A 23,621-nucleotide genomic window follows, 5' to 3' on the forward strand; every position below is an offset into this window, starting at 1 on the left:
GGGGAGGCATACAGGGAGAGTCATCTGTGTGGAAGCCCCTTACTGCTACTTACCACCCCTTTCTCCTTCCATCCTCTGGACAGCAATGGCTCCTACCTCAGGCCTCAACCCCTCTCTTCTCTTTCCTCTCCTCACGTTAGGAAACCTGTGTAAATTATTGAGATGTAATCTTTGGTATTTTAGGTTGCTTTGTTCCTTAAATCTAGGGTGGTGGGAGGAAAACAGAGCACAACCAAGTATCAGGGGGCAGCTGTGTTAGTCTGTATCCACAAAAACAACAAGGAGTCCAGTGGCACCTTAAAGACTAACAGATTTATCTGAGCATAAGCTTTCATGGGTAAAAATCCCACTTCTTCAGATGCATGGAATGAATATTACAGATGCAGCCAGTTCTCCATATTACTAGCTTGCCCTCTGGCTAAGCAGTCTGACAAGTTTCTGGTTTTCTTGCTGCCATGTTAAGTTGTGAAATGAAATTCTCTCCCTCAATGCCTAAATGCCAGGGAAACATGAGTGTTCGGAAACACAATTTGCACAATGCAAAGCTAGGGTCAAATCCAACCAATCCTTACATATGTAGCTTGAGTGGAAGTATTTATGTGGGTAAATACTTGCAGGATTAATCCCTTAGCGCTTTCCCAGCTCCTGCTCTCTGCGATGCAGGAAAACACATGTCCACAAATTACCAGTAGCGATAAAAAGATTTAGCCCCCAATTTGCTTACCCAGTACCTTTTGTAGTCGTTTAAACATTATCTAATTTAGAATAAAAGGCTGAAAGGTTAGCTGGTGTTAGCTACCACCTTCTAGAAAAGTCAAAGGTAAATAAAGCCTGCCTCCCTTAACATGCTGCACTGCTCAAATTAAAATCTGGCAGGAGTTTAGCATTTAACCCCACCAGTTTAGCATGTGTTTCAAGTACCTTGTCGTCTTGAGCAGAGGGCTAGAAGCTGTTAGTTGGCTAACACAATCTAACACCATACTGCTCAACCCTAATCTAGCCAAGGCTTTTACGGCTGTCTACAGTGCGGGGCAATGGTGATTTGAGCCTGTCTTTTAATAAGAGGACTGAAGCCAGCCCACTTTCTTTTAAACAATGTAAGAATGTTGAAAAACAAAAGCAAAAACACAAAAACAGGTGCCCATAGCGGCACCTCCCTACTACTGAACTGGGCAGTAAGCGAGCACAAGGGATTTAGCCCCGAACAGGCTGTAGAGACCAAGCACCATCCCGGAGGGAAGCGGCCACCATCACCTCTAGCGCTTCTCACTTAACAAGTCACCCCGAGAGCCGGCCCTGCTGCTGGCAGCGCCCGGGGGAATAGGGGCACCCTGGGGCAGGCGCTGCCCTGAGCAACGGCCCGAGAGAACACTCGAGGTCTGCGAGTGGGAGGAGCTAGGAGAGACCATTGTTCTGGAGTGATGGGGGGGGGAAAGCAGGTAGGAGAGACCAGCGTGGAGGGAGGGTAAAAGCACGTATAAACAAATCACTGATTCCTGGATCAATAGAACCCCTCCATCCCAGGGACTGACGTCCGTGCTGCCCAATCAGAGAACTCGAAGGGCGGGCTAGAGACAGGTACACCGCACAGGCAGCCAATCAGCGCTGGGATGTGACGTGGTTGCGCGAGAAGCCGGAAGTGTGGTTAGGCTGCGGGGCGGAAGTGGTGCTAGGGGTTGCTTGGAGCCGAGATCCCGAGTGAGGAGGAGGCGGGACAGGTCCGGGCTGCGCCCCGCAGGGGGCGGTGAGATGGGCCGCCCGCCCGACGAGTCTCGGCCGGGGCTGTCCTCGTCTCTCGCGCGCTCCAGGCCGGCTCCCAGCACCTGAGCCCGCCGCGTCCGGGCCGGGGGTGGGTGCAGGCCGGGAGGCGCCGAGCCCCGCTCCGCTCGCTGCCGGGACCATGCCGTGCACCTGCGGCAATTGGCGGAGGTGGATCCGGCCGCTGGTCGTTGTTCTCTACGTTGTGGGGCTGCTGGTGGCGGTTCCCTTGTGTGTGTGGGAGCTGCAGAAACTGGAGGTAAGCGGCCCTCGCTGCCTGCCTCCCTCCCCCCGGGGAACCGAGGGGCCGGGGTGTGCGGGGCCTGGCTGGGCCGGGCGAGAGTGGCAGCACCGCGGCATGGCTCCGGGCAAGACATAAACAAGGCTGTAGCCGTAGCGTGGGCTCGTCTGGTCTGCGTACACGCCGATGGGCTTCCCCGTTTGGTAGGCTGGCATCAGCATGAGCGCTAGGCTTTGAAAACAAAATTAACGTTCACATCTTCAGCTGCCACGAGTAAAAGTCCTGTCGCTTTCCTGTCCAAAGGGGCACACGCTGAGCGTCTTGGCAACAGGTCTCCTATTTCAGTCTTACATTTGTTCCAGTGACAAATCTAATGTCTTGTTCAAAACAATCATCTTGAGGCTCATTTCCTCTTATTTACTCTTTGTAGTTAAACCTAATGTTGCCTTCATAAATATAAAATCTTATTTATAAACCCTGTCTGTAGACTTATAGTTTGAGTGATGTCATAAAAAGATAGTGACATCAGAAAAGTTAATTGAAAGTTCTCAATGTAAAGCCCATTAACTATGAAGTCCAGCTCTCTTAGAAGTCTGAAATTTCTCTGCGTGGTGCTAGTATCAACTTACTTGAAAGGACACAGACTCAAAATCTAAGTAAAAAAAAAACCTAAAGTTACTCCTTTCTCTTGAGGCTATGCCAATTTTTGTGGCTTTAAAGATAACAAAAACAGTAGCGAATGAATGGAAACTGAAAACTCTGTGTATTCAAGTGCTGATAAAAGCACAAAATAAACAATGGAAAAAAAGATTTTTGTTCCCCTTCAGGATCAATATTCTTAATTATTTTAACAATTGTGGGTTAAACATTCAGGCATAAGTGATTACGTTGACTGTTTCCCTTTAAAAGTGATGTCATGTGCCAGTCAAGCATGGATGGGAGTCTGTCGGTGCAACATGCTTAACAAGTTTCAAAGCTTTTATACTAGTTTAATAGTCTAATCAAACAAATTATTTAAAAAAACTTTTTTAACAAAACATATATTGTATATATGTATAAAAATAAAAACCGTTAATTTAAACTAGAAATGCACTTTAATAAAGACTGATTTCTGTTGAAGCCAAAGCGGGGGGCAACCTGCTGGGAGCTTGTGGGCCAGCCAGGCTCCCAGCTGGGAGTTGCCAGCAGGGCTGGGAGACCAGGGCTTCTCCCCTCTCCGTTCCCTGCCAGGAGCTGAGGGAAGCCACCCTGGGCTTCTTACCCCTGGGGAGTGGGGTCCAGCTGCACCGGCTTCTTGGCCCCTCTACCCTGCTCCCTCTTTCTGAAATTGACAAGGCTGTTCAACTCCCAGCTGAGGATGGGCACTGGGGCTTCTGCCTTGGCTCCCAGCTGGGAGCTGGGTCCAAAGGTGTTGGGGCTGCTTGTTCCCAGCTAGGAGCCGTTGGGGTGCCACCAGGGCTTCTTGCCCCCAACTCTGAGCTGGGAGTGGGGTCCATTCTCACTCCCAGCCCTGAGCAGGGTTCAGCTGGGCTCCAGCTGCCCAGCTTCCTTGTCAATTTCACAGCTCCTGCAGTGAAATTGACAAGAGAACCAACAGCTGATATAAAGGGAGGCAGTCTACACAGACACTGTGTCCTCCTAACTACAGGGACATAAGCCTTATGCCTCTCATGGAGGTGGAGTTATGCTGGTGTAGTCCAGTACTTATATTGGTGGGAGGAAGGCTGTAATGTAGACACTGACATATGTCTTATGTTGACCTAACTGTAGTTTAAACCAGTGCTACTCAAAGTGGTGGTCCGTGGACCGGTGCCAGTCCGCGAGCCATCGGCTGCCGGTCTGCGCGCACGTTGGAAAAAAAATTGCTGGTTCCCCACATCAGATAGCTTGAGAAGCACTGGTTTAGACCATTGCTAAGTGAGTAAGAGACAGGTAATCTCCATTTTTTCCTCCACTTTCACTACCTGCTGTTTATGCTGTGTGTGTGAGAGAAAATAACTTCTCATAATTTCTACCTTATTTCAACCTTATCTGTTTTCCAGATCATGAAATGCTTTCTTCTCTATTTATCTTGTTTATAAGTGTTCCTAACTATCAGAATTCATTCTGAAGTGTGAGTTCTCACTAGTCAGACAGCTGTGTTCCTTCTTAGATTATAACTCAAATTTCCTTGTTCTACCCAAGCTCTGAGAGCAAGTTGCATTTCAGTATTCCTTTTTGCATTTTAAATTTGACCATTCTGTGTTCACACGTAAAAGCTTCTCTCAGAAATGTTATCTTCCTCTCTATATATTCCTGGGACTGCATTGTCTCATCCCACCATTCTCCTTAAGCACACCTCACCTTACTTGACTTAAGCTTCAGCTTTATACCGTTGCATTGGACAGTAACTTCAAACCTTTAACACCTGCTAACTAACCCTGCACAACCTTTATGGTACTGAGGCTCTTCTATTCAATATATATACATCCTGTGGCTGTTGTTATTGAAACAATAATTAGATGTGTGTGCACTAAAATTTTAGCATTGAGCTTAGAGTGACCACCTGATTTAAAGTTGTTTTCTTCAATCTCACAGGCAATGTTAAAAGTGCTTTTCTAAAAGCATTCTCAAAAGTTACCACTTGGCCATACTAAGCTTGTTTGGTTTAATGGTGGTTTTGGCTTTTAGTTTTATTGAATCCCTTTGACTCAGTTTAATGATCTAGTAAAGCTCAACTGCATTAGTGTATGGAAGTGATTTTCAACTTGTGGTCCAGGGCCCCCTATGTCTAAGGTTTCCAAAGAAGTCTGCACCTCCATTTGAAATTTTTTAGGGGTCTGCAAATGAAAAAAGTTGAAAACCAGTAGTGTGTAGAAACCTAGTGGTATGAAGTGAAGTTGCATCCACAAAGTCTATGACTCTGATGCCCCCATCTTAATCTATATTTATCAAACTATACTCATTAATTAAGTATGGTTGTTAAATTACATTAAAGATTTGGAGGGTTGTCTACCTCAGTTGACTACTGTGCTCTTTTAATTGATTCCTTAAAGTGACATGTCATAAATGAAATAGAATAATATTGTTATTTAGTTGTAGTTCTTTGTTGAACATACACTTGCTTTGTGGTATTGTTTCCTCAAATTTTCAATGAATTTTTATGCTAATTTTTATTTTTTGATAGTTTTTTAATTTATTTTTGTTAAATATTTTTATATAATCAACATGTATCATTAATTTTCCTTTTACATTGTGTAATACATCTACTTTCTCTGATAGTTTCAACCATATTTCCCATATTCATTTTAATTTCCTTCCATTATTAATTTTATTAACAACTTTAATTTATTATAAAGTTAAGTTTATTTTGGTTGGTTGGCATCCCCTACTGTATGAGAAGAAGAACTAAAGGAAACTTAATGTGGGATCACTCCCTGGATTAGTCTCATAACTGAACAACTATCAATATTTCTATCTTTGGTTTTGTTTCTCCCATTTATCAATGTTGATGCTCTGATTTTATTTTAGTAATTCTTATTTCCTGATGCTCAACACTTTTAAACACTTAAACACACCAGTTTCACTCTCTCGGATGTTTGCGGAATTCCCGCTCTTAACACTTTATTTTATATGTTCAGTGCGTAATCCTGCTGTATCATGTAAGAGGCTACTCCCATTTAAAAAAACCCATACTTCAAAAACTGCTTAAAATGGTAGCGATACAGGTACAGTAAATAACATTACATTTTTTCTATTTATGCTGTTCTTCCTTCCCTCCCTTCTAAGGTTGGAATTCATACCAAGGCATGGTTTATTGCTGGAATTTTTCTACTGATGACTATACCAATTTCTCTCTGGGATATATTGCAACACTTAGTTCATTATACTCAACCTGAATTACAGAAACCAATAATAAGGTAACACTTTACATATTCTTTGCTGCTAATACTACATTTCATTCCTGGTGATGAAAATACTTGCAGTAATCTCAGATGTTCTTTTGTCATCAATACAGGATTCTATGGATGGTCCCGATTTACAGTTTAGACAGTGTAAGTGTATTCTTTCTAGTCTCTAGTTTGGAGTCACTGAACTAGTGTATTTTGCTTGCTCTGGGGAAAATGGAAACCAGTGTAACACTTCACAGAAACAATGCTAATGTGAAATCATGGCTATAAACCTGACAGTTCTTCAAATGGCCTCTGCACGTTCCTACTCGTGGAGTGTGCCAGCAATGCAGTCTGGTGGTGGAACCTTCTTCTAGCAGTGACTGCTGGAGCACTCTCATGTACCCTCCTAGCCTTCCCCTCACCGTTCCTGAACTTTCTGAGGGCAAGGTTGTAAAAGGGGAATGGTGCTGTGTCCTCGGTTCCTTTCAACTGCAGTACCAGACGGTCCAGGAACCTCTCCAGCCTCGTCAGAGATGCTGTGCCTTAGTTATATTTATTAATAAGTCAGGATTCATAATTTTTGGTAGGATTTTTGTTTTTTATTTATAAAGGTATTTCTTTTAAGCTTTATTAGTTTGTGCACCTTGATATGAGTTCACAGATCCAAAAGAGAGAAGGCCTGGATTCAAGAGGGGTGTTTCTTGTCATGCTGTATTCCCCAATTTGAACACCCATATGAGGTGTCTGGCATGTTTGGAGGAAAAATAGTACCTTTTGCAGCATGCAATCTACAGCACCTTCACTCCAAGAGCTCACAAAGAGTGCTAAATTGGGCCCCAAATCTTGCTGGTTTAGGAGGCTCTAGCAGTTTAACCTGGTTCCAGATACTCAGAATTTGTGAATACTATAAGGTTTTCCTTGGCTCCTTTCACCTTGGAGAATAAAAAGAGCAGCCTAAGATCCCACTGAAAGTACTGTTCTCCATTCCTGGAGTGAAAACAAAACCATCAGTACCAAAGGATCCTAAGCCATCCAATCATGGTATTGGACACAGCAGAATCCTACATGTCAGCCTCTGTTAGCAGAGCCAGTCTTCATGAGTGCACTCCTTTGGTTCCCAATAAGTATATTGCACAATACACCATTTTGTTAGCAGAGCCAAGCAACATTCCAAATCCCTTTCAGATACTACAGGGTCACAATAGCTATTCTAGATCCATCCTGGTAGTACATCGTGTTGCAGTCAAAGAACTTAATTCTTCCATTTCTTAATCTCTCTTCAAGAGAGGAACGTGGAATGACCAAGCAAAGGAGCTAGCTGGCCAAGGGGGGAGGGAACAGCAATAGAGGCTAGCAGGGACATTCTGAGAAGAGGAATAGCATGAAAAGGAGGTGGTAGAGGAAAATTACTGTAGATTTTTGCCTTGCATAAAATCACAAATATGATATTCTTCTGTGAGGACTGTGTTCTTGTCAAGTTTCTTCAGTGTTTTCGATGCACAAAAAATTTAGACGTGGGGGTTTTTTGAATGAGAAGTTGTCTCTTCCCCCTCTTTAACTGAAGGGGATTTTGCTCAGACTTCTACAAAAAATTTGCCTTTGGCTAGAGACCAAGTTTAGAAAACTTCAGTCCAAACATGAATATTTCAGATAGGTTCTGCCTTCCTGCTCTTTGCAGATATAAGCTAATGGAAGTTATTAGTTATTTAAACAAATACTGTTGTTATAGCTCACGTTGTTACGTGACTTGTCTGCTACAAATATGTCTCAGCTGTGTAAAAGGTAGTATCTTTTTAGAAATGTGACTACCATATTTTAAAACTTATACCCACATTATGGATGGTCTAACTGAAGCACAGAGGCTGGCAGCCAAGTGGGTGGCAAAACTGGGGGGAAAAAAACCCAAATAAGTTCATAAGTATGGCTCCCTCTAAGATATAGTTGCATAATTTCTGGTCTAATTCTCTGTCTTTGGTTGCTTATACATTTCTGAAACTTTGTCTTGGAGTCTATCTGAAAGTAAGATTTCTTACTTACTTACATTAAACAAAAATCTTTAATGTGGAGTTATGGGGTTTCTGTGTGAAACATGCTTTTTACATTAAAAACTTGCAACTTTTTAAAGAGCTTCATCCCTGAAACAGGGGAGTAGACAGTTGAAATTTTCATGGAAATAGCTATCACTGCAAAGTGCTTGGGTACATTAGGGGAAATTGTTTTTGTTTTTGAAAGAGCTGTGAACCTCTGAAGGCTGAACTTTGTTCATATATTAAAAAATGCTACTGGTCTATAGAACTTCCTAAAACAGTGAAGTAGGCTACACTAGAATGCATACATACAGCTTCTAAGTCCTCTAGTACTGTAGAACAATTGGGACTTTTCCAAATGTTTGGGGGAATGTCATGCCTGGCAAAAGGGAGCCTGCTACTGCTTACAGTTGGGCAATGAGAAAAAGAATGGGAATCGGGATGTCACAAGTTCTGTTTCAGACTCTCACTGGTTGGCCTTAATTCTCTGCACTTCATAATCTATTTTAGCTCTTTTGAAAAAGAAGGATGCTTTTGTGATTAAATCGCTGGACTGGGACTCAGATCTGGGTTCAGTTCAATGTTCTAACTCTTCCCCTGTGTGACCTTAGGCAAGCTACTTGATCTGTCCCTCGGTTTCCCATATGTAAAATGGCGATAATGCTATTTCTCACAAAGCCCATGGGAGAATAAATCCATATTGTGGGGCTCTCAGACCAGGTGTCCACTAGACAGGAAATTCTAAGCTCTGACCGAGGTGTTAGGCAACAACGGTAGGGCTCCAGTATTGTCTAGCCAATTAGTGGCAGTTTGTAGAATGGAAAACTGCAACTCTCTCCCTTGTATAATACACAGTTTTCAATTACTTTGGCATACTGTTGTTTATATAATTTTCTGCAACCTTAAATACCTATGCATAGCATATGGTAGTGTCTTTGGGTATGCCAGGGATACTGTCCATAAAAGTAATTTATATGAAAAGTATTCAGTCTATACTTGGATTCATTTGTTTTATTTGAATGCAACTTTTTAATGTCTCCATGTTTTCTTATAGTGGATAGCTTTGAAATATCCCAACATTGCAATATATGTGGATACCTGTAGAGAATGCTATGAAGCATACGTCATCTACAATTTTATGGTATTCCTTTCAAATTATTTAACCAACCGGTATCCAAATCTGGTATTAATCATAGAAGCCAAAGATCAGCAGAGACATCTACCTCCCCTTTGTTGTTGTCCATCATGGGCTATGGGAGAGTAAGTATATTATAGTATCTTTATATTAATAATATCTTGAATGTTTAATGCTGTGTACTTTGATACAGAAGATACTGTTGCTCATATTTAGTACTATAGTTGATGCTACCTGGCTAAGTCAATTATAAAGTGCACACAGTACAGAGGGTTTGATTTACCACTTCTGAGCTGGTTGTGGAAAGTCTTTTCAATTAGCTGTAAAAATTACAGAATTAGATGTTTTTAGATGATAAACTAATTAACTTATATGATACTGAAAGAGACTTCCTTATTTTCCAAAAATAGGTATGAAAGCAACATTCATCATGGAGAACAGGTGCTTCTCTTGAATTTGCCTCTTTTTGGGGCACACTATTTTCCAGCAGTACCCTAGAGCAGGGGCCAAATCCTGTTACTGTAGACTTACTCATGCAGTGTAGCTCCATTGACTTCACTTCAACAACTAATGTGAGTAAGATGAGCAGGATTTGGCCCACTAACTGATCATGTTTCTAGTTGCTTCATCTGATGAATAATATGCCCTCCTTCTCCTGTTTGATATTTTGATAAGCTGGAATATCATGAGTTTTTCAGAATGACCTTGTTTTATGACTAAGCAAATGTTTTGATACGTTAGCGAATGTATCCTAAAACACATCGGGAATAGAACTCTATTGTGCTGTGTAATAGGTTTTTTGTGACTGATGGAAAGGAAGCATTAAATATTTCTTTCTATATGTCAGTGTGTTGTTTTACCCTACAGAACAATCTGCCTGTCTATATTCCATAGTGCAGTGGTTCTCAACCAGGGGTACATGTACTCCTGGGGATAATCAGAAGTCTTCCGGGGGTACACCAACACATCTAGATATTTGCCTAGTTTTACAACAGTGTACATAAAAAGCACTAGAGAAGTCAATACAAACCAAAATTTCATAGACAATGAATTGTTTATACTGATTTGTTTACGGTACATGAAATGTAAGACCAGTATTTATATTCCAATTGATTTATTTTATTTTAAATTATTTACATTATTTTATTTTAATTATATGGTAAAAATGAGAAAGTAAGCAATTTTTTCAGTAATAGTGAGCTGTGACACTTTTTTGTATTTTTATGTCTGATTTTACAAGTTTTTAAGTGAGGTGAAACTTGGGGTACACAAGACAAATCAGACTCCTGAAAGGGGTACAGTAGTCTGGAAAGGTTGAGAGGTACCACCATTGTGTAATGTATAATGGCATCACAGAGACATGGTGGGATAAATCTCATGACTGGAATATTGGTGTAGAGAGGTATAACTTTTTCAGAAAAGACAGGCAGGGTAAAATGGAAGGAGGTGTTGGATTATACATCAAAGATATATACATTTGTTCTGAGATCCAGAGGGAGGTGGGAGGCAGACCCGTTGAGAGTCTCTGGATAAAGATAAAAGGGGCTAAAAAATAGGGTGACATCATGGTACAGGTCTACTATAGATCACCAAGTCAGGAAGAGGAGGTGATGAGGCATTTCTAGAACAAATAACAGAAATATCCAAAACATTAGGACCTGATAGTAATGGGGGACTCTAACTACCCAGACATCCACTGAAAAAGTAATAGGGCAAAATGGAAAATTTTTAATAACGTAAATTTTTGGAACGTAATCGGGACAATTTTTTGTTCCAGAAAGTGGCAGAGGTAACTAGGGGGACAGCCATTTTAGACTGGATTCTGGCACAATAGGGAAGAATTGGTAGCAAATCTGAAGGTGGGAAACAATTTGAGTGAAAGTGATTGTGAAAACTCGGAGAACTGAGAGATAAGGGAAGAAAATCTATGGGAAAAGTTGTTCAGGAGACTTGGCAGTTCTAGAAGGAGACAGTATTAAAGGCAAAATTGCAAATTATCCTGATGCGAAGGAAACATAGGAATACCAGTAAGAGGCCAATATGGCTCCATTAGGACCTGAAAAATCCAAAAGGAATCCTAAAAGAAGTGGAAATCAGGACAGATTGCTAAGGAGGAGTACAAAAGTATAGCACAATCACGTCAGTACAAAATGAGGCTAAGACCCAAAAAGTAAGGGACGTAAAAGGCAATAAAAGACCTTCTTTAAATTCATTAGGAGTAAGAGAAACACAAAGGAAAGTGTTGGTCCTCTGCTTAGCAGGGAAGGAGAGCTAATAACTGACGGCATGAAGACAGCTAAGGTGTTTAATGCCTCTTGCTTCAGTCCTCACTAAAAAGGTTAATTGGTGACCACTCAGCACAATTAATTTTAATGATAAGGGGGAAGGAATACGAGTCAAAATAGAGAAAGAACAGGTGAAAGAATATTTAGGTAAGTTAGAATATATTCAGGTCGGCTGGGCCTGATGAAATTCATCTGATGGTACTTTAAGGAAATAGCTGAAGCAATCTCAGAACCTGTAGCAATTAACTTTGAGAGTTATTTGAGGATGAGTGAGGTCCCAAAAGACTAGAGAGAGGAAAACATAGTACCTGTCTTCACCTAGGGAATCCTAGACAAGTCAGTCTAACTACGATATCTGGAAAGATACTGGACCAAATTATTAATCACTTTGTAAACACTTAGAAGATAATAGTGTTATAAGAAGTAGCCAGCATGGATTTGTCAAGAACAAATCATGCCAAAGCAACCTAATTTCCTTCTTTAAGGGGGTTACTGGCCGAGTGGATGGGGGAAAAGTAGTAGTTGTAATTTATCTTCATTTTTAGAAAGACTTTTAACACAGTCCCACATGGTATTCTCATAAGCAAACTATGGGAATGTGGTCTAGATGAAATTACTCTTAAGGTGAGTGTATAGCTGGTACAAAGACCATACTCAAAGAGTAGCTGTCAATGGTTTGCTGTCAAACTGGGCATTTCTAGAACAAATTTAGTGGGATCCCACAGGGGTCAGTCCTGGGTCTGGTACTAGTCAATATTTTCATTAATGACTGGGATAGTGGACTGGAGAGTAAGTTTATAAAATTTGCAGATGACACCAAGCTGGGAGGGTTGCCCAGCCCTTTGGAGGACAGGATGAGAATTCAAAATGATTTCAGACCAATTGGAGAATTAGTCTGAAATCAACAAGATGAAATTCAGTAAAGAGAAGTGCAAAGTACTTCACTTCAGAAGGAAAAATTCAGGTGCACATCTACAGAAGAGAAGATAAGTGGCTATGTGCTAGTACAGCTGAAAAGGCTATATGGGTTACAGTGGATCACAAGTTGAATGATTAAGAAATCATTGAAAAAGACTCATATTATTCTGGGCTGCAGGAAGCAGTTTAAAAGGTAGGAGAGGTAATTGTTCCACTACACTGGGCACTAGTGAGGGCTCAGCTGGAATACTCTGTCGAGATCTGGGGAACAAACTTCAGGAAAGATGTGGACAAATTGGAGAGAGTCCAGAGGAGAGCAACAAAAATGATAAAAGGGTTAGAAAACTTGACCTATAAGGAAAGGAGTATGGTTAGTTTTGAGAAAAGACGACTGGGGGTGGGGAGAGGCGCCTGATAAGTTCTGAAATATGTTATAAAGATGATGATGATCAGTTGTTCTCTGTGTCCATTGAAGGTATGACAAGAAGCGATGGGCTTAGTCTGGAGCAAGAGAGATGCAGGTTAGATATTAGGAAAAACTAGTTAAGCTCTGATATAGATAAGGGAGCTTGTGGAATCCCCATCATTGGAAGTTTTTTAAAAACTGGTTGGACAAACACCTGTCAGGGATGGTCTAGGTTTACTTGGGCCTGTTACCGTGCAGGGGGCTGGTCTGGATGATATCTCAATGTCCTTTCCAGCCCCTACATTTCCATGATTCTCTGAATTGTTGCATGATGGCTGTATGATATTTGAGCTAAATACTGAAACATTCTGGAAGTAGATTAGGTTGAAGTAAAATTTTAATTTAGTGAACACACTAAGGTAAGGAATTTTCATAAATTGATTTTTCTTACGTTTCTTAAGTGATGAATTCTGTGTTTGTTTGCAGAGTTTTATTATTTAGATGTAAACTAGGCGTGCTGCAATACACTGTTGTCAGACCACTTACCACCATTATTGCTCTGTAAGTATGCCCATAAAGAATTTATGTTGTCTTTAGGATATAATCTTTGAGCTACACTGGAGAAGACTTTTTACACAGTTGGTTTTTATATTTGAATTGATGGAATCTAAAAGCATAACTTTTTTGTTTTGCTCTGTTGTAAGTGGAGCTGAAGCTGACTTAACTATATCAACCTGTGACTTCTTTGTGACCCCTGCTCACCATTTCCTGAGCTTTGGTAATGAGTATTTAACTTCTGATTCAGAAAGAAGAAACATATAAAATCTCCCATAAAAACGCTGAATTGAAAAGTCTTAGAGGATGGGCAGGCTTCCCCTTGCTTTTTTGAAAAATGAGTATTTCTCAATCAGATTACATGTTAGTCACTGAAGGTGGGTTAAACTATGCATGCAAGCAATTTGACTGTGTGCCCTCTTGGAGAACTGAAATAATTTTAAATCCTAAATTTAGTCATAACAGAATGATGTCACCTGTAAAAACTGAGTTAACTTGAATTACTGTGTATAATAACTTGAAATACTGTAATTGCTATTAGTGTTGCGTAATTTCCAAATATCTGTGTCCTTTGTGAATTGTAGCATAGCAGAGACCTTATTTAAACCAGCTGTATGTGTGTGGACAGATAAAGGGTGTCAATGTCAGGTTTCACATGGTAACAAATGGGAACTCTTTCTATATGATTATATCCATTTAGTGGTAATGGAATTTCAGTTCAGGCCTCCTGTAATAGGTCTCAAAAGAATTTACTGTGGACCAGAGGTAGATATGAAATATATATTGTTGAGACAGTGGCCAGGTGAAAAGCCAAGCTCCACCAATTTGCTGTGTGACGGGTTGGATCACAGAAACCCCCTTGAGAACTGCCAACTGATGTGGCAAGACTACTTCTGCCCCTGCTTTCCCTGCCAGCTTGGGACTCCAGCACCCTGTCTTGTTGAGCCAGACATGCCAGTCTACTCCAGCACAGACCCAGGGTCTGAATCACGTGCCCTAAAGCTGCAGGCTTAATTGAAAGCAACTTAAGAACTGTTCCTGTCTTTAACACTCAGATGCCCAATTCCCAGTGGGGTCCAAACCCCAAATAAATCTGTGTTTACCCTGTATAAAGCTTATACAGAGTAAACACATAAATTGTTCGCCCTCTATAACGCTGATAGAGAGAGATGCACAGCTTCCCCCTGCTCCCGGTATTAATACGTACTCTGGGTTAATTAATAAGTAAAAAGTGATTTTATTAAATACAGAAAGTAGGATTTAAGTGGTTCCAAGTAATAGCAGACAGAACAAAGTGAATTACCAAGCAAAATAAAATAGAACATGCAAGTCTATGTCTAAGAAAACTGACTACAGATAAAAACCTCACCCAGTAAGCTTCCTTTTACAGATTAGTCTCCTAGTCTGGGTCCAGCAATCACTCACACCCCCTGTAGTTACTGTCCTTTGTTCCAGTTGTTTTCAGGTATCCTTGGGGGTTGAGAGGCTCTCTTTAGCCAGCTGAAGACAAAATGGAGGGGTCTCCCACAGACTTAAATAGACTCTCTCTTGTGGGTGGAGACCCCCTCCTCTCTCCTATGCAAAGTCCAGCTACAAGATGGAGTTTTGGAGTCATATGGGCAAGTCGCATGACTCAGAACTTACAGGTAGTAGCCATGGCTCACATGCTAGCTTGAAAGTCCTCATGTCATGTAGACTTCTTATGTGGATTTGAGCCTCCCAAGATCCATTGTCCCTTAAGTGCTTCTTAATTGGGCACTTAATTTGCACATTCCTTTCTCAAGAAGCTGACCAAATGCTTTACAAAGGCTACTTAAAAATCAAGGCAGTACACAGCCAATATTCCTTCAAAAATTATACTTGCATACAAACAGGATGAATAGAGTCAGTAGATCATAACCTTTACAGAGATATGTTACGTGGCATATGCAGCATAAAACATTCCAGCTATGTCATATATACATTCATAAGCATATTTCCATAAAGGCTTATGCGGGGCACCGTCATATGCTGCTCCGAGGAAAAAGGAGGATGTTGGGATTTTCTTTTTGCTGTTGTTCTTGGATCTTGGTGAGGGAGCTTGGGAAGCCTCAGTCTTTTCAATGTCTTTTACCAATTTAGCTGCTCTTATGCTTGGCAAAAATATGAGCAGCATCAGACAACTCTTCTTCAGTTTAAAGTTGGTTCATATTTGAAAGGTTACCTTCACAACCATAATGGCTAGAAGTTTAATTTCTTTAAATGGAAACAAATTCTGCCAGAAAATTGCTGCCTTCAGCTCCTGTTGCTCACCAGAAAAAACTTGAATGAGTGTTTTTTTTTTTTCCAGATCCGAAGGCGCAGTTCCTTTTCCATTCTAGAAGTACAACTGTAAACTTTGCTGTGTTATGTAAATTTTTGGAAGTTGTAATTTCTTCCATTCTTGTATAGGCTCTCAGCACTGGTATTAGTGAACGTAGGTTTTACATTCTGACAGCTGATCAATGGGATACCAGTTTAGCAGCACTTTTAGAAAAGAGGCTCACTTGTATAATGGTTAATACCAAACTTTCTTCCAGAATCTGTGAGTTGGTTGGTGTATATGATGAAGGAAACTTTAGCTTCAAAAATGCCTGGACTTACTTGGTTATTCTTAACAACATGTCACAACTGGTGAGTACCAAGAATGTCTCTTTTTGGTGTTTTAAAATTACAATTTTAAAATATTGTCAGTATCACCTGAAACTTTTGTTCTGATTCAAGATATTAATAGTAATTATTAAAGTCTTCTCAAAACCATACCTACTAAATCCCCTCTACATGCATAATGGAAGGAAAAAAGTCATTCTCTAGTATTTGATTTCTTCATTATTAAACACTTCTGTAGAAAATATACAAAATATGCCTTTGTGGTTAGGTGGAGAGAGAACTAAAAGGCTTAGTGTTTTAGTAAGGTAATATATAGCCTCTCACCTCTAGGTCACTGGTTCAAGTCCAGTCTGTCCGTAGTCACTGCAAGTCGTGCAACTTTTTTCTCCTTGCAGTTTAAGTTAAATAATTAAAACTCATTCCAGTTTTGGGTGAACATCGTAAAAAACTGCCACATTTGGCATTAATTTACAGCCTTGTTGGCGCTCTCAGCAGAGTCCAACATCTGAATGGGTGTGGCATTGTATCCATGTATCAGTAGAGATGGTCTATCCATGTTAGATTTGTACTGGTGATGAAACACCATGAGGTTTGCATGGCAGCTTCCCGTGCTTTATCTTATTCTTTGGATAGAAGACTTTACTCTTTAGGACTGTCAATATGACACATTTCTTAAACAAATTCTAAGAAGTGTAGTCTTTAAAATGATAAGCAAAGTAGAAGTTCTTAAATCCCCAAAAGAAAAACTCTAATCTGTTTAGCTTTTTTCTTGCATTGTAAAGAAACATATTTTACATAATAAAAACAGTTGCTTTAAAATAACTGCTTGCAAAAGTAAACATAATGATTTAAAAACTGTAAAAAGGTAAGAATTTTTCTTTTCCTCTAGTTTGCGATGTATTGCCTTGTGCTGTTTTATAAAGTACTGCGTGAAGAGCTAAACCCAATCCAGCCTGTTGGCAAGTTTCTTTGTGTGAAGATGGTAGTTTTTGTTTCCTTCTGGTAAGTAAATATTTAATAAGTATTGCTTGTTCCAGAGCTTATTGCAGTAGAACTGAAAATGTTCAGGTCACTGATGTCAGCCAAGACAGTCAGGGATGTAACCTTATGCTCTAGGTGCTCCTAAACCTCTGATTGCCAGAAACTAGGACTGGGCAACAGGGGATGCATCGCTCGATAATTGCCCTGTTCTGCTCATTCCCTCCAAAGCACCTGGCACTAGCCAGTGTTGGAAGGCAGGATACTGGGCTAGATGGACCATTGGTCTGACCCAGTTTGGCCGTTCTTATGTTTAAACCATAAAAATCTACCATTGTTGAAATTCAAAGTTATCTTTTAAATTAGTCTAAAGACTTAACTAGCAAGCATGTTTAAAAGAAATACTGAGTATCTAGGCAAACTTTGTATTGTGGGAGACTAAGATTTGTTACTTTTTATTCACTTACAAAACTAGAATTTTGTATTCAAAGCCTTACGCATGACTCTGTATGCTAGTCAGCAGATCAGTATGAATGCTAGGTCACATAAGGTTAACAAATAACTTGCTCTATTTCTATTATGAGAGGCAGTGTGCTCTAGTGCAGAGGCACTGAATCTGGGACTCTGGGAAGCTTGGGGTTTTTGTCCAGACTCTTCCACTGTTCTTTGGTGTGATCCCATGTGAAAGTGTACTACTTTGTGCCTGTTTCCGCTGTTCTTTGTCTCATCTGTTTAGATCGTAAGCTTCTTAGGACAGGGACTATTTTGAAATGTTTGTACAGTATCTAGTATAATGGGGCCTTTAGGTGCTACTATAATATAAATAATCTTTATAGGCAAGCTGTACTTATTGCACTGCTGGTGAAAATTGGTGTTATTTCTGAAAAACGCACCTGGGAATGGCAAAGTGTGGAAGCCGTGGCCACAGGCCTACAGGTAAGTACAAACAGCTGTTGTTTACAGGGAACTGGTAGAGGGGTGAAGAGAGCATTTCCAAATGAAAGTTACAAACAGGATTGCATGTTCATAGAAACTCATGTTTCCAATGAGAGAGACGAGGTTGCTGCTGCTACTACCAGATAGTATTATGAGTAAGGCTAAGATTTTGTCACGGATATTTTTAGTAAAAGTCACGGACAGGTCACGGGCAGCGTTCCCTTGAATTTTTCCCACCCATGTGCGGAATGAATTTTGTTACGTGCACCAATATGGAGTTGATGTGTGACACATCACTGTCATATTGGCGCACTTAACAAAATTAATGGAGTGGGGGTGGTCTCAGGGCTGGGGCAGAGGGCTGGGGTACAAGGGTGTCAGGGGTCCGGCTTAGGGTGTGGGCTCTGGGGTGGGACCAGTGATGAGGGGCTCAGGGCTGGGGCAGAGGGTTGGGGTGCGGGCTCTGGGGTGAGGCCGGGGATGAAGGGTTTGGGATGCAGGAGGGTGCTCCTGGGCTATGGCAGGGAGAGAGGACTGTCCCAAGCTCTGTCCCCCTGCAGCAGCACCTGGGCTTAGGGGGAGAGAGAGCTCTCCCTGCTGCGGCAGCTTGGGAGCTGGGGCTGCAGGATAAGTGCCCTTCCCCCGGCCCCCACAGATCTGGGCTGGGGCTGGATTCGGGGAGGGGTGCCCCGTGACAGGTCCAGGCCAGGCCACCCTGGCCACGGCAGGGTTCAAGTCCGGGGAAGAGGCGCCCTTCCCACCACCGCAGTGGGTCCTCAGGTGGGTTCCCTGAGCGCCTGCGTGGTACTAAATAGGCTGTGGCGTGGCCATGCAGCTTACAGGGAACTTAGGTCGTGGGCAAAAAGGAAAAATTCATGGACGCCATGACCTGTCTGTGACTTTCACTAAAAAATCTCTCTCACAAAATGGGGATCTGTGGGTCCCCATACTGCCTGAAGTGGGCAGCTGCACAGGGGCTAGGAGCTGCCTGCAGCAGCTGGAGGCTGCAGGGTACCCCTGCTGCCCACAGCTGCGGGGCCCCGCAGCGGCTGGGAACTGAGGGGTTCCCCTCTGCTGTCCCCAGCGCCTGGCGCTCTGGGAGTACCCCACAGCTCCCTGGCCCCATAGGCGGCAGGAGACTCTGCAGCTTCCAACCACTGCAGGCTGAAGTCATGGAGGTTGCTGGAAGTCATGGATTCCGTGACATCCATGACCTCCGTGACTAAATCGTACCCTTAAATATGAGTAAGCAATGCAAGTCATCCTGAATGAGTGCTGAAGAATGTTACACTCAGCACCTTGTCACGTGTCATGTGTATTATAGATATATATATTTTACTTAAATAGTCCCAACTGAGATTTTTTGCACATAAAATACATACATTTTTGAATACTTCATCATAAGATATTCATTGCTGAGTGTCCACTTCCAGCAAGTCAGGATACGGGATTGAATGCCACAAAATGCCAAATTGGAATAGGCTGTAGTAAGCCTGGTTGCCAAAGCAATTTGCCAGACTCACGTGGGCTCTTGAAATGCTGCTGGTTCACAAGGAGCAGCTATCGGTGCCCGAAGTATCAGTCTTTCAGAGCTGAGGGAGTTCCCGCCAGTCTTGCACTGGAAATAGAGATCTAGGAATGCATATTTTGTCATGCTGATGTTCTTTCAGGACTAGATCTGAATAAGTGTCTCTCCTTATTACAGGATTTTATTATCTGTGTGGAAATGTTCTTTGCTGCTATTGCTCATCATTACAGTTTTTCCTATAAACCTTATGTCCAAGAAGCTGAAGAAGGATCATGCTTCGATTCCTTTCTTGCAATGTGGGATATTTCTGATATTAGGGCAGATATATCTGAACAGGTTCGAAATGTTGGTAAGTACTGGGCTGATGCATCAATTTTATAAAATATTTATCTTAGGGATTTGTATTGCTACCTATCAGTGCAATATCTGAACAACTTCTACATGAATTTGATAGCAGTTGAAGGCTTTAGTAGAGTTTTTGGCACTTCTTCCTTGTTGGGATAAAAATTCGGATGGGGTAGGGTTTGTGTGTTTTATTTTGGTTTTTATACTTTGTTTCAGGGTAAATGTTGATTTGAGGGGATGGGAGATAAGGATATGAATATTTAGTGGCATGTTTTAGTTCTGATTCACTGAAGTGATTGTTTTTTCTACTATGGAGTAAGTCTCCCATCTTCAGTGTCTGATATATTAAGACAAAGACCAGTTTCATACAGCACACTTACTATTTTGTACTAAATATCTATAAAGCACCTAGCACACTGTTTGAGCTATAAAAATAATAAATAATACTTTTTAATTTGGCACAACTTTAGGAAGGACAGTTTTGGGCCAACCAAGGAAAATATTTTTTGCTGAGGATCATGAACAAAACGAACATACAAGTTTACTGTCTTCATCTACTCAAGACCCAATTTCTGATGCTGCTTCTATGCCATCTTCACCCATGAGTGGCCACTACCAGGGGTTTGGACACACTGTGACACCTCTGACTACTCCTACAACAACCACAATATCTGATGGCATCTATAACACTATAGTTGCAGAAGAACATGAGGATTACCTTGTTCCAGGGCATGGTACATCTGAGAAGCCTTTGGATAAAAGTTAAACCCATCTCCACTTGAGTGTGCTAAAGAATCTATTCTGTGCTTTCCTGCCACATTGTTTCATGATGATGTATTCCATTGCTCTTGAAGGGGCTGTTAATAGCTGGACAAACTGCAGCATGTCTCACAAACAGGAACAAAGTAAGTGATTGGAATCTCAGTTTTGAATACTGAATTTGTTTAAAAGTCTATAATGGATTTGAATATATAGTGTATCAGTTGAATATAAAACATGTACGCAGTTTTAAATTTCCAGCACAGATTTTAAGAATCCATTTCTTAAGAGGGTTAAAGTATTTAGAAAGCTATATAGTACCTAGCATAAAAAGGGCAGTGTCATACTGAGATTAAACTGGTGTCTCTTAACACAGAAGATATATCTGTAAACAAATACTCTATTGCTCTTCAAATGTTTGGGATATAGGTAGAACTGCTAACTGGGGGACTTGATTTCAGGAATGTAATTTAAGCAACTGAATTGTGGAGACTTCTTATGTTAAGCTTACCTCTCCAATGAGGTGGTGAACAAATACATTTGTGGGTAGTGTGTGGCAGGAGTACTGACTTCTTCACCTTCCTCTATACAACACAATTGAAACTCCTTAATTAAGATACTGTCTCCCATTACAGAGCACCAATGTCTCTGGGCATCAGCCAAAGCATCCTTTTAAAAACTAAGTTCTCCGTACAGGCCAAAGTAGTAAGAGACTGAGCCCAGAACTGCAAATTGCCATCCTTAGCATGGCAGCACTGAGTTGCTGGGCTGCCTCCTTGAGAGGTATGGTCTGAGCACAGGACTGTGAGCCAGAAATGTATTTTAATCACAAATCTAGGCAAGTAATTTACATTTTGTCACCATTTTCTCTGTCTTTAAAATGGGAATAACACCTACTTAACATGCATACTGGTAAGAATAATTACAGTTTGCAAAGTGTCAAACAGGAAAAGCATTTCATAAGTTGAAGGAGAAACTGACTTCTGTACTTAGAACTGCAGTAAACTTACACCTTTCTCTTAAAAATCTTAAACATGTCAAAGTAGGATATTTCCCAACAAAAGGTGTCTAGTTGTCTGTCTATAGATTGTTTGTCAGTATACTGTCATTTTATGCCTCTGCTTTAGCTTAGGTTCAAATTCAGTAGCAAATTTGCCTCCTTACTGGGAGGAAAAGTAAGATATTCACTAAGGAGGAATCAAGTAGCTAGTGTAATACGGAAGACACTAACGTTACAGACTTCAGATCAAGAATAAAGGCATTTATATCAGAGTTCTAAGGATTTTTTTTGCAAATCGGACAAAACCAGGGTTGTTGTTTTCTATCCGAACATCACACTTGCATTTGCATTGCATGCTTGCAATTTGGCATTTATATAGAGAAATAAAACTGGAGCAGCGTAGATGCTTTTTAAAGTGGTATCTGCAACATTCCACCAAAAATTACTCGTAACTTAACTTTTTTTCCAGCATTGATACCCTTTACAGAACAGATTTTTAATTGTAACTTCTTACTCTTACAGCGAATTCATCTTAAAAGTGCTTTTTGCAGTACTAGTGTTATGTAAATATTTTGCCTTATTCACTAGGCTGCATATTTTATAGCCGAAGTGGAGTATGTACTTAATGTATTTGATGTTAGAAAAGAGAGCAAATCACACTTTCAATATGCCGATTCATTGCCTTCATTGTAAATAAGCAAATAAAGATTTTATTTAAACGTGTTCATTGTCTGTTGTATTTATTTCTGTAATCTAGTTAAGAAGTCTTGGATGTATGTGTGGGAGAAGATACCTCCCTCTTTCAAAAAAAGATGTCTTAAATACAACTAATCCAAACACTTGTTCAGCATTTTCAGCATCTTGGGCCTGGCAGTGGAAAAAAGGAATTTTGGCAATAAGATTTCACCTAAATTGAGTTAGTAAACAGAATACCAACCTGCTTATGTACTTTAATTTTGTCCATAAACACCTCACAGGAACATTTTGACATTAAAACCATATTCAAAAAAGAATACATTCACAGATCCTTTAGCTTCCTCCCATTATGTATCCAAGATGAAAGAACGAGTGCTACAGATCAAAGATTCACTCCCCACAGTTCTAAACCTCATCTTTCTCTGCTTAATGGCCTGAGAAAATAGATGGGATTTGTAATCTATCCTAAGTGTTAACCAGTTCAGATTGTTTGGCAGAGAGGAGCGTATTCCAGAAGTGCATGCCTCTCCAAGGGATACCCTTCCAGCAGCCCCCTTCCCTATCCATTGTGGACTCCAGCTCAAGTGCTTCTGGCAGTTTTGAGATGACTAGTATAGGTGATAGAAGAAAGTTGACCTTTTGGAAGATACAATTGCAAGGGCCAGGCCAGACAGATTGTAGGAAAGGCAATTTTGGTCTGTTCATATTTTACTTCACACAAATGTATAGATTATGCAAGGTGCAAAGCAGTGGAGAATCAAGATTTCTGAATTTAACTTCCTGTTTATTTCATTCGTGGGAAGCTGAGAGTGACCTAGGTTTCTCCTTTGTATTTTCCCTGAATTATCACCTTGCTTTTTTCCCTCGTTGAATATTTTCTGCCCTGGGTTCTAATATATATTATATTCTGGATAGCCATCTGTCTTGGATGATTTAGACACAACAAATCCTGTATCTTTGGCAGGAGATTAGACTAAATGACCCTTGCGGTCCCTTCTAACTCTGTCTCTCTATGATTCTATGTTGTTAAATATTTCAGTACCACCCTTGTTTGTTGTCTTGAAAACAATTGCTACAGTAAATTTGATAGCTGCTCTAGAATGTGTGTCACCTGGACTAGCTGGGTTTTTCCCCAACAATTCCTTTACTGTACTACAGACTAAGTAAATGTCCCAGTCTGCTAAATTGCTGTGCTCCAGTCCCAAGATGTTTAAAAGCTATTGATAAATTAGATTGGATTATAATCTGGAATTTCCTTTCTTTATAGGTTTCAGAGTAACAGCCGTGTTAGTCTGTATTCGCAAAAAGAAAAGGAGTACTTGTGGCACCTTAGAGACTAACCAGCATCTGATGAAGTGAGCTGTAGCTCACAAAAGCTTATGCTCAAATAAATTGGTTAGTTTCTAAGGTGCCACAAGTACTCCTTTTCTTTCTTTATAGATTGTTCACTGTCCTACTTTTTCTGGAAGACAGATTCACAAGATTTAACATCAGCTATTTTAAGTCATTCATTTCATCCTCTGATTTATTAAAGGCCACACATTCTTCTTAGTA

The 23,621-nt window shown here is 40.8% G+C and overlaps 1 protein-coding gene across 2 annotated transcripts; it reads left to right on the forward strand.

Annotated features, from left to right (window-relative positions):
- The first annotated feature begins 1,649 nt into the window (after positions 1–1,649).
- On the forward strand, positions 1,650–22,094 carry TMEM184C (transmembrane protein 184C). Of its 2 annotated transcripts, XM_073341303.1 has the most exons (10): positions 1,650–2,017; positions 5,768–5,898; positions 5,997–6,033; positions 8,953–9,158; positions 13,129–13,203; positions 15,756–15,849; positions 16,715–16,827; positions 17,640–17,739; positions 19,445–19,616; positions 20,083–22,094. In XM_073341303.1, the coding sequence occupies exons 1-10, from the start codon at positions 1,901–1,903 to the stop codon at positions 20,376–20,378; spliced, it is 1,341 nt and encodes a 446-aa protein (XP_073197404.1). In that variant the 5' UTR covers positions 1,650–1,900; the 3' UTR covers positions 20,379–22,094. The 2 variants fall into 2 exon arrangements, with proteins under 2 accessions (XP_073197404.1, XP_073197405.1); XM_073341304.1 differs by lacking the exon at positions 13,129–13,203.
- Positions 22,095–23,621: the final 1,527 nt, after the last annotated feature.

Source organism: Lepidochelys kempii, chromosome 4 (assembly GCF_965140265.1).
Source record: "Lepidochelys kempii isolate rLepKem1 chromosome 4, rLepKem1.hap2, whole genome shotgun sequence".
Classification (NCBI taxonomy): Eukaryota; Metazoa; Chordata; order Testudines; family Cheloniidae; genus Lepidochelys; species Lepidochelys kempii.

Coding starts and splice junctions, on each gene's coding strand:
- TMEM184C (XM_073341303.1), top strand. CDS start 1,901: ATGCCGTGCACCTGCGGCAATTGGCGGAGGTGGATCCGGCCGCTGGTC. Junction 13,204..15,755: donor CTTACCACCATTATTGCTCT/GTAAGTATGCCC, acceptor ACTTTCTTCCAG/AATCTGTGAGTTGGTTGGTG. Junction 16,828..17,639: donor GTAGTTTTTGTTTCCTTCTG/GTAAGTAAATAT, acceptor TAATCTTTATAG/GCAAGCTGTACTTATTGCAC.